Raw genomic sequence first — 10,833 nt, forward strand, 5'->3', positions numbered from 1 at the left:
TACTGCTAGAGAAATCCAAGAATCAAGGGGAGTAAAAATCCAGACATATCTAGAGGCTTGGTTTGATCCCATGATATGCAAGGATCTTTGCGGCTGTCTTATCTTTGGGTATCTTTCGCTTTCCCTCTTTCCTTTCCTAAATTATTATTGACTACTAGCTTCGTATTTGGTAAAGTGGCAATGATAAGTACGGGCATTATCTAAGTTCACACTAGTTTAAGACTCCCAAGATTTTTGCTAGATTTTTTTCTTTATATATACTTCCTTGCAGAAAGTTACGTTTTATTTAGAAGTCACAACCGCTGACCCGACCACAGCTCCGCGCACAAGCAGACAAATGGCTTGTCCACCAAAATCTCTCGCAAAACCAAATCTTTAAAGAAAACGTGGCGCCTAGATATTGGTTGCGCAAGGACCGTGATATTTGCCAAAACATAGCAAATCCAGCCCTCTCAGTCAAATCTACCAATGTGATAGTATATGTCACTCTAGTGCTTCATCCAAAGACAAACATCCCCATATTAAACTATGCTAATATTTATCCTCCCAAGTCCCAACCAAATCCACTGCCATTATTCTTAGATACGCCCACCCTAACTCCCATACCTACTGTACTAAACCCCCCGACCCAAACCATTAATTAAAACCTCTCCGCACCTCCCCCCACAGCATTAAAACCATGGGCTCTGAGGCAGCGCTGCAGCACACGCCCAAGGCGGGACCACGGCAAGATCTCTGGGGGATCTCGCTGCCTCCTCTTCCTCCAACTCGATCCCCTGCCCCGAATCATCTGCGGCCGAAACGTCGATTCGCATCTCTCGTTCTTCGATCTATCCCAAGTCCCAAAGAAAAAAAGCGCAAAGATATTTAGAGAGAGAAATAATAATACAATAGTAAGAAGGACACAAAGAGAGAGAAGTTGCAGAGACCGGAGTCAGTACTCTTCCACTCAGTAGTAACCAGTGAACAGTAACTCCTGGGTGGAAAATTACGACATGGACCTTATGATGAGCACTAAATAATGGCCGTTTGTTGCCAAATTAGTTTTTTATTGGGTTTATTGAAAGTGAATGTATATCTGTACAACAGCTATGGAGGTAGAAATTGACATTTTATTTTTTATTTCAGCCTTTGAAATTATTATAGTGATAATTTCAGAACTTATCTTCCATGGAGTTTAATGATTATTATAATGACTATTATAAGTCATCGCGATGAAAAAGTACTGAATAATGATGGAAAATAAGAAGACTGTCATGTCCAATCACCTTTTATCAAATAAGATCTTAAATGTTCTACTAAAGTGAAGAAAGTTAATTTAAAAAATTACTTTTAGTTACATAAACAGCTAATAAGATAAGGAATAAATAGTGCTCATTATTATTTGCAAACAAATATATTTGTTATTACACCTGTTATAATTTGGTAACGGGCCTTATTTGAAAGCTTGCCCTCATCACGAGAGCAGGGAGAGTAAGTGCTCCTGTTCAGTGTTTTTTTGGGGGAATAACGATAGCTAAGCTTCTTCGGTGGGCAATACGACGCCTATATATACACACACAGCCATATATTTTCACACCCAATATCAGTGCTCGGTGGAAGATAGAGAGAAAGCAAGCTGGTCGAGACAGAAGAAACAGGGACAATAGGGGAAGAGAGGGGTAGAGAAGAAGAGGAGGAGGATATGTTGGAAGAGGAGAACGGGGTAGACCCAAGGCTGCAGGCCATCTCGGCCGCCATCCGGGTAGTTCCCCACTTTCCCAAGCCAGGTAGCTTCTTTCTTCTTTGCTCTCCTTCGTTTGGATTTGGTTCGGTCTTTGTTCTTTTTGAGACGCTCTCCATTTTCTCTATGCTTTCTGTGTTTTTTTTTTTTTTTTGTGGGGGGGTTGTTTGGGGTATGTGGGTTGGGGAGAACAGGGATCATGTTCAACGACATCACCACGTTGCTGCTCCACCCGAAAGTATTCAAAGACGTAGTTGAGATCTTCGTCGACCGCTACCGGGACATGGAAATCTCTGCCGTCGCCGGTACCATGGCCTCTTCCTTTCCTTCTTGCTCTTATTTTTTTTTCTTTTTCTTTTTTCACCCTCTCCCTCCTCCCACCCTTTCTTTAGGATGATTGGATAAAATTTTATGGATGGGAAATACTTTTCGACTTTGTTGAGCGTGCTCCTTCCATGGCCAAGCTGGGATTTTTGTTGGGGTTGAAGGCTTGGGGTTGATATATCCAAGTGTTTGTGAAAAAAAAAAATCTTGGTGTTTTTTTTTTGCTGAATTTTTATTCTCTTCCTATAGTTGGATCGTGATCTTTGGAATAATTTTTCCGGGCTGGTTGGGTGGAGGTCTGGAATCTTAGTTCACAAGCAAGAACAGATTAATTTGGAAGCTGAGTTGACTCACTGAGTTGGATATGACTCGTCGAAGCTGCAGGGGCTATCGAAGGCTTGCAAGTTTGCAAGTGGTTTGGATGATATGATTGTGCCATGCTCCATCTTTACTAATATGTTTTCTTCATATGGGGCAAGCTGATTGTGGTAGAATGTAGGGCTCATGTGTTGTTTTTGCATAGAAAAATCCAGGGATCAACGACGTGGTTGGTGAATTTCTTAGGGATATATGTTGTTAGTTTAATGGATTTTTAGATACCATTACTACTGAAATTAATGAAATTTCAGAGATAAATAGGGGTGTGGCAAAAAGCATTTGGGCTTGATGGCTTGTCTCTGCTATTTTCTTGGTCTTTCTATGGCAACACCAAAAGGGTCCCTTATGGGGTTCTTGAAGGTTGAGTATTGGAATGAGATATTCTATTATGGGGATTAACTGAGAATTTCAATACTTGATTAGCAAAGAATGAGATGGCTGAATGTCTGTTCACTTTGAAGTCATTGCCTTATAAATGTATTTATTATGTCATCCAAAGAGAGCTAGCTATTCTCTTTAAACATTTGAGTTGGAAACTAATCTTGCCAAATCAAGATGAGCATGTGGGAACCGTTTTTCTTTACAGTGTAGTGGTTGCATGCAGCCTATTGATGCTAGCTCTGAATCTAATTCTAGGTTTTACCCGAAAATTGGGCTTGGTAAAGGCATATGACACTCCATACAAAAGCTGAATGCTTGTATTTTTATCACTTGTTCATATGTACTTGTAGGTTGGTATTGTTGTTAAAACCCTCCTGACCTCAGAACTAGGGAAAGGATCATCATGGTGGCATTTGTTTGTATGTATTGGATGCCCATGATTATAGAATATTTGAAATTAAGAGGACCAAATGTGAGGACCTGTGCGAGCATGTGTTTAGTTCCACATTGGTTATTCGCCGAAGAGATCTTGAGTACTTATACAGGACTAAGAAATCCAAATAATACCTTCGGACTAGCCATTTTGGGTGAGGTCCTTGGTTGTTATAAATGGTATCAGAGCGAACTCGGCCCGTAGTCTGTGGACTAGGGGACACTGCAACACGGATTAAATAGAGGCTGACTACGGGCCTATCGTGGTGCATGTGATTAGATTTGAATGGATTGAAACTCTTAGCCTGATGAGGACGTTAAAGCTTAAACGGAGAGAGTATGTGAGGACCCGTGCGGGCGTGCGTTTAGTTCCACATTGGTTATTCGCTGAGAAGATCTTGAGTACTAATACAGGACTAAGAAATCCAAATCATACCTTCCGGCTAGCCATATTGGGTGAGGTCTTGGGTTGTTATACCTAATACAAGGATATCCTCTATCTCCTTGTCTTTTACCTTGGTTATGGTCAACTAGGTTTTCTAACAGATTTTCCAATGTTTTTTAAAAGGTGAGATTGATTTTTACTAAGAATCTTTTTGTTCTTTTCGGGGTATGGATGGGTCTAAATGAACCGAGCAAGAACTCGCAGTGGATATATGGGTATGGGTTAGCCATATCTTGATTTAGTACCTTAATTTCTTAATGACTACGAGCATAGGGCATGTTTGGTATCTCTTTTGTTTTCTGTTTTTGTTTCAAACTCCAAGAAGAAAAACGAACTACATTGACCATGTATGATGAAACCCCTTTTTTAAAAAAATTGTTTATAAAATCCTGAAATTTTTGGTAGCAATGAGTAAAAATTTATTGCTTTCAAAAAAATGTGAAAATAGAAACAGGGAATAGAAGTAATTTTGCGGAAATGCTATATTCACCAATCTCCATGTGAATGTGTGATAGGTCACTAATTTGTTGAGAAACAAAAACAGAAAGATAACAATGTTACAGAACAGGCCCTTAATGAAAGGGCTTGTGGGTGGAAGGGTATCCATTGCTATGTTGTTAGTGGATTTGGCTCTTATATGGATTTGGTGAAGGGTTTCTTGGATCTACATAGGTTGTGTCTTATGGGGGTTGGCGTTTCTAATCATTCCAGTATGTGCTCTTTCTAGTCATGGAGCATAGGGATGCTTGAATTGTCTCTATCAAGTCCTTTTTTTTCTTTCTGGATATTTTAACAGCTACCATTATTTACTATGGAAAAGTCTTTTGGCTTTAATGTTTCTCTCTTTTTCCATAATATTATTACAGTGCGTATTTATAGTTTATCAGTTGATATCATTTTCCTTCTCTCTTTCATGATTTGTTCAAAGTAGAATTATGTTTAAGTGCATTGCACGAGTTGAATTTTCAGTAATAATTTTTGATCCTATTATTTATATGGTGATTGTTAATGCAAAAGTTAATATAAGCTACTTAATCAAATGTCGCTCTTACAATAGGAATTGAAGCTAGAGGATTCATATTTGGCCCCTCAATTGCGTTAGCTATTGGTGCAAAGTTTATACCATTGCGTAAACCTAAGAAATTGCCAGGTATTCATCATCCCTTTTCTTATATACCATATTTGATTTGACTTGAATATTGTTGTTTATTAAAATTAAGAGTTTGTGGTCTTTCTTGTGAGTGTAGTTCATAAGAATATGGAGCCTATTTTATTATTATATTGCTTAAAAGCATTGTGTTAGTTTTAGCTTATATCACATATAATTAAGATATATTATGTTAAGTAATTTATTTCACATGAATGGCAACTATCTGACTAAGCATTTGGAAGCATGCCATTTTACTTGTATAAAAATTTTCGCAAGAATATTCATTTAGAGTGCTTTATCTTGATCATTTTATCCTCCAATAAATATTTTTAAAATCACTTCCTCCGCACTTAATCTTCACCATATTCTGGTAAATTTTCAGTATGCAAGCTTATAAATTAAGGACAGCTGCTGTAGCATACACGTTAAATTCTGAGAGGCATTTAAATGATAGGAATGCAATTGTAAAACTGTGTACCTACAAATTAGATGGTAGGTGCAAGCAAGAAACTTCAGATTAAAACTTTTATCACAAGTCCATTCGAAGCATGCTTACTATATAAGTAATGACTGCATCAAACACTAGTTTAAATGGAAATAAAAAGACTCATAATGTAATAAAACTTTCAGTGAAAACATACTGAAAGCTTAATATGGCTGAGTAAAATGGGCATCAATTGTTTCCGTCTCTCCTTTTTTGAGCTGCCTGAGTTGCAGTCAAGTTTCTCTTTAGCATCTATCCCAGTTTCCTTTCGCTAAGAGCTAACTTTCTAAGTTCCAGATGTCTTGATAGTGGGCTTCATTCTCTTTCCTTCTTTATATCTCTGCTTCCTCTTGTTTGTTCTATGACCATATTTTCTTGAGTCTACTGTACTGATGCCCTGTTTGCTTGAAGGGCGACAAGTCTTTATTCTCACTTTCCTATGGTAAATGCGAGGAAAAAGTACCGATATACTGATAAATTATCTGTCTACCAGAAACAATACTAATAAATCCTTTGTTTTTTTTTTCATTCCATTGAGGTGCAAGATATGAATGTTCTAAGTACTCAACTACTTTAGTTTCAGCAAACTTCTAATGAAGTTCCTTTTTTTTTATAATGGTAGGGAGTGTGTCAAGGCACACACATATGTATATTTGAATATATGCACTTCAGTTGTTTGGTAGTTCTAACTATTCACAAGGGCATACAGGTGAAGTTTTCTCAGAAGCTTATGAGCTTGAATATGGTACTGACTGCCTGGAAATGCATGTTGGAGCTGTTCATCCAGGGGAGCGGGTATTGGTTATTGATGACCTAGTTGCCACTGGTGGGACGCTTTGTGCAGCAATACGACTTCTAGGTATGCTTGTGAAAGTCCATCTATGGGATAGGACATATTTGTGTGGAAAGCAAGTTGCTGAACCACTTCCACCAGCTAGTTCTGCCAAGGATTCTTTGATATCAGAATGTCTTATATATATATATATATATATATATATATATATATATATAAGATAATATAGTTTAATTATTATGCTGTGATCAAGTAGCTATATCTGCAAGTTGCATGCTAAAGTTATTGCAGAATTTTTAATTTAAATGATTCTTGGTCTTGAGATATTCTTGACATGATAAGCTTTATAATTCCTTGTTCAGAATGTCTTATCAATATTTTACATGCTGTTCTAATTAAGTTCGCCCTTTCTTCAATATAAACATGTAGATAACAAATTGCTAAACTCATGGTGAGCAAAATCTACCACATGAGAAATTGTGATAAGTGGTGAACCGATGCTAGTATTAGCATATGGTTGAAATCCGATGTGCAAGTCAAACACAATGATAATGGCCTAAATATATGATGAAGTGTTTTCACATAGATATTCTGTAAACTAAAAATCCTAATTGTCAACTTTAGGTGTTTTCTAGTAATTATGTTGAAAAATCAGATTTGTAAAGAAGTTAAATGGAACCATGATAGCACAGGAACCTAGCAACTAGGATTGGCAATGGGTCGAGTCAAGTCGAGAATGGATACCAACATGCAAAACCTTGAGCTCTACCGGATTTGACCCAACGTCAGATCAAGATCTCAACCCATACCTACCCATGGGTTTCAGATCACCAATTTGACCCTAATCTAATCTATTTGCAAGACGCAATCCCTAATAAACCTAAGCTAGCCTATTTATAGTTCTAACCAGCTAATTTTCAAAATGATTTAAACTACCACTATCAAGAAGAAGACCAATCACCCAAAAAATTCTTATCCAAGGTTACAAGTCTACCCAACCTAATTTTTTCAACCCAAATAGAAACTTTACTACTCGGCGCAAGGATGAAACTCCGGGGCATTGATTCGTAACGCGAATCGCCGGATGTGATTCGATAGGAATGCCGACCACTACATAAGCCGCTGGCGGAGAAAGCTCTTCGAGCTTCCCTTCATTCGCTGCCCCCCGTGGGAGACCGAGCCGTGTCTCAGTCCTCTAACCTCATGAATTGGATTGGTTCAAAGCTTTGCCCCATATCTGACCAATTTAAAATTTCAAATTAGGAAGTCTAGCCCATAGTTGATCTTAACTAATAAAACCCTTGATCCAAACCTGATCCAAATAGGTAGGATCGGGTTCGAATCATGGGTTCGAACCAAAGGTTGTGGGCTCGAATCATGGGTGAGTCAGGTGCATCCCAAATACTGAGACCTAGGTAATTATAGTGTAATGGGCCTCCCTCCCTCTCTCTCCAAAACATACTATCAGGACTATGAAATATATTTGGACAATTATAACACTAGAGAGAGCAGAGTTCTGCTATATTGTTCCCATGCAAGCACAAATTTAATTTGGGACCCCAGGACTCTGCGGTAATGGGCATGGAACATCTAGTGGTCAACCATTCAAAATCCCGTGCCCAGATGTTCCTATGTGGTCTCTCCTGTTAGAGCTAATAATTTTGTGACATCATAATGATCAACAGGTATAAAATGATAAGCAAAATTGATAATACAATAAATGTGACAATGGCTAAGATGTCCACCCTCATTGTTAGGTATAACATAAGGTTTACGTCAGGTATTAATTGGAAGGTTGGAAGTAAAAAAGAAACATCACCATTGCATTGCTGATGCTGAAGTTCAAGAAAGTAGAATCTTCAAAAAAGACGCTGCAGTGTACATATATAATTGTAAGGACATTTGTAATGTACCTAAGGTGTTTGGATTGTCGAAAATTTAATGATGTTAACTATTTAAAAGTTAGATCTGTTTTCTTTTCTTGTATAGAACCTGTGCATAGGCAATGAGCTATAAACAAGGTGTACCCCTCATCCAAACACCCGTAACACCGCAAATCCTGGTGAAGGTGGGATTTGGACCCAGGTCTTTTGTGCAACCACCAAGAGACTTACCAGCTTGGTAAACTGGCAACACTAAATCGGTTAATGGCAGTGCACAAGCTTCAAGTAATTTTTTCTTTCTGAACATACTTTATTTGTTTATGTGAAAAATATTGCATTCGCCTCTTGGTTTACAATTATATATGGTTGTGTATATGTGGCTGTTGGTCAACTGCTTGCTCACTGCCCTCTTGGTTTATTCTGATTGTCATATTCATCCACTTCCAATGCTGTGCATTTCTAGAACGTGCTGGAGCTGAAGTGGTCGAATGTGCATGTGTTGTTGGGTTACCTAAATTTAAGGTATTCTATTTTTCATGTTTCCGAAATGATTACTCAACTACCCATCTTATAAATGACCTTTATTGTTCATTCCATTTCTGGTTTTACTGTTCTAGTTTAAAAAAATGCCAGCTAAACACATACAGTTGCATTAGTATCAATGGCTAAATTATTGTTTCCATAGTTCTGGTGAAAGATAAATATCAAATGTTAAAACTGTCTTAGGAGCTAGTTTATGGAGATTTTTTTTCTTGTTTTTTATACAAACTCATATTCTTCCAAAACAAATGTTTATTTATAAGCTACTTGTGTCTGCCATTAATGTTTGTTTGTTTGCTTGCTCGGTACAACAAAGGTGATGAGCATCATATATTAAGCAAGTGTGCGATTGCAAAAGTGACAATTCTGTACAATACCAAAGCATTGCCACTCAGACACAATAATATGATATATTCCATTTTCTCAAGATCTGCAATAGCATGCTTGGAAATCTATCTTTTGAAATCTTGTTGTGGTCTGGATGCTATTTACAGTAATAGGTATGGCACTTTGTGTATATGTTGGCAAATAAGGATTTAGATAGTTTTGACATACATGGATGAGATAAAACTTGTTGGTCGACAATGCAAGATACAAACTGAAATTTACACAAAATTCTATAGGAAGCATTGATCGGCTTGTTGAAGTAATGAAGGAAGAGTGGGTTACTGAAGTCCCCTGATTTATTTTCATTTTACTCTAGCCTAGCTCCTCGTATCCGCATCAGATGCCAGTTTGCTTTTCCCCTTCTTTACCATTGAATTTTATATGAATTCTTACCTTTTATTTGGGAGCAATTGATGCTTTGGGTATCCATGTTTGTTTACTGAGATTCCTTTGCAGTGTAGTTATCTATGCGTTCTCTCTTTCCTGCTCTATTAAGCTACTTGTTCCTTTCTCCATAAGCTCATTCCTTGATATCTTTCTTCAATTATATGCTTGTAAGGCATTTAAACGTTTTCACAGCTGGTAGAATCTAATGTTGTAAATTATATGATATTTTTAGCATAGTGCTGATATATTCTTGATTGTGTTTCCTGGCCCTTATAATTAATAAATTGCAATTACTCAGGTTGCTTGAGATTCATTTTTCCTAGACCATCCTCTAGTTGGAATGATTCATAGCATTCTGTATCCTAACTCAAAAGTTGCTTATATTGGAATTATGGAACATTCTTAACATGATCTTTTTGAGTGGTTTCCTGATGATTGCTCTGTATTTAACAGGGCCGATGCAGACTGAATGGAAAGCCTGTTTATATACTCGTAGAGTGCCGTCGCTAAAACTTCATAATCAGGTTTGCATCGTCATATTATTGCGCTTGAAGACCAGTGCAAAATAAGATTACATGCTTGCGATCTTAGTTCGGGATTTATTTCTTAATTCTTTGTTGCAGTCATAACTTAAATATCTCGATTGTTTTAACGCATAGAAGCATAGACGAATTCTGCATGCTTATAATCTGGTTGTTTCTACCTTGTTTGCCAGGTAAACTTGCGTCGGTATTCTCTGCTCTGAGAAGTTTGCAAGCCGATGTAGCAACGAAATCTTCGAGTCATTGCTGAGGCTAGCAGCTGTAGCATTTTATCCATTACGATAGACAGGAAAAAAAAAACAAAATAGCTTCTTAGGATCCTGTGAGAGCACTGCAGTTCCGTAGACAAATCCGCATGTCTTCTATATAATTTTCGGCGTTCTTCTCCATGGTCTTAAGTTTCATGTTGCCAAAATGGATTTACATGCACCCTCTGCACTTGAATAAATGTCCACGTTTAAATTTTAGAAATTCCCATTATTGAGGCTCTAGTTGGAGACCCCAGTGATGCACCTCTTTCTTGCCAGGATGTCATTTATCCTGAATGTTTGAATTTTCTTTTAGAACATTCTTAGTAGGAACTTCAGGGGCCAATATAGTTTAGGTATAAATGTTTGCATGCTTGGTTGATAGCCTGAGCATCTCAACTTTGTCCTCTTAAGCTGATGAAGTGAATATTCAGTAATATGCGAAGAATATTTTGTCTCCCCGAGGAGATCAAAGCCACTGTAGATGGTTGCTAGCTTGAAATATTCTTTGTTTCCTATGCCTTGTAACCAAGGTGAAGGGACTGCAAATTCTGGCAGTTCAAGAGAATTCCTTTGGGTTTTCTTTTCAGTGAGAATTATATTTTTTGGATCTCCTCAACTTTGCGTGTTTGTACGTATGTGGACCTTTTTGCATTTGGAAAATTTCAGTTGCATCTGAAAGAATTTTTTGTTACTGATGTGCTTTACATTCTAAATGTAGTAGAATATAATAATG

At 37.5% G+C, this 10,833-nt stretch overlaps 1 protein-coding gene across 2 annotated transcripts; it reads left to right on the forward strand.

Annotated features, from left to right (window-relative positions):
- The first annotated feature begins 1,462 nt into the window (after positions 1-1,462).
- On the forward strand, positions 1,463-10,361 carry LOC103704319 (adenine phosphoribosyltransferase 2). Of its 2 annotated transcripts, XM_008787551.3 has the most exons (7): positions 1,467-1,769; positions 1,918-2,028; positions 4,741-4,833; positions 6,027-6,176; positions 8,457-8,515; positions 9,761-9,831; positions 10,023-10,361. In XM_008787551.3, the coding sequence occupies exons 1-6, from the start codon at positions 1,685-1,687 to the stop codon at positions 9,815-9,817; spliced, it is 555 nt and encodes a 184-aa protein (XP_008785773.1). In that variant the 5' UTR covers positions 1,467-1,684; the 3' UTR covers positions 9,818-9,831; positions 10,023-10,361. The 2 variants fall into 2 exon arrangements, with proteins under 2 accessions (XP_026659339.1, XP_008785773.1); XM_026803538.2 differs by lacking the exon at positions 8,457-8,515 and having other exon boundaries at positions 1,463-1,769.
- The last annotated feature ends 472 nt before the right edge of the window (positions 10,362-10,833 follow it).

This window comes from Phoenix dactylifera, chromosome 1 (genome assembly GCF_009389715.1).
Source record: "Phoenix dactylifera cultivar Barhee BC4 chromosome 1, palm_55x_up_171113_PBpolish2nd_filt_p, whole genome shotgun sequence".
NCBI classification, from domain to species: domain Eukaryota; kingdom Viridiplantae; phylum Streptophyta; class Magnoliopsida; order Arecales; family Arecaceae; genus Phoenix; species Phoenix dactylifera.

Coding starts and splice junctions, on each gene's coding strand:
- LOC103704319 (XM_008787551.3), top strand. CDS start 1,685: ATGTTGGAAGAGGAGAACGGGGTAGACCCAAGGCTGCAGGCCATCTCG. Junction 1,770..1,917: donor TCCCCACTTTCCCAAGCCAG/GTAGCTTCTTTC, acceptor TGGGGAGAACAG/GGATCATGTTCAACGACATC. Junction 4,834..6,026: donor TAAACCTAAGAAATTGCCAG/GTATTCATCATC, acceptor AAGGGCATACAG/GTGAAGTTTTCTCAGAAGCT.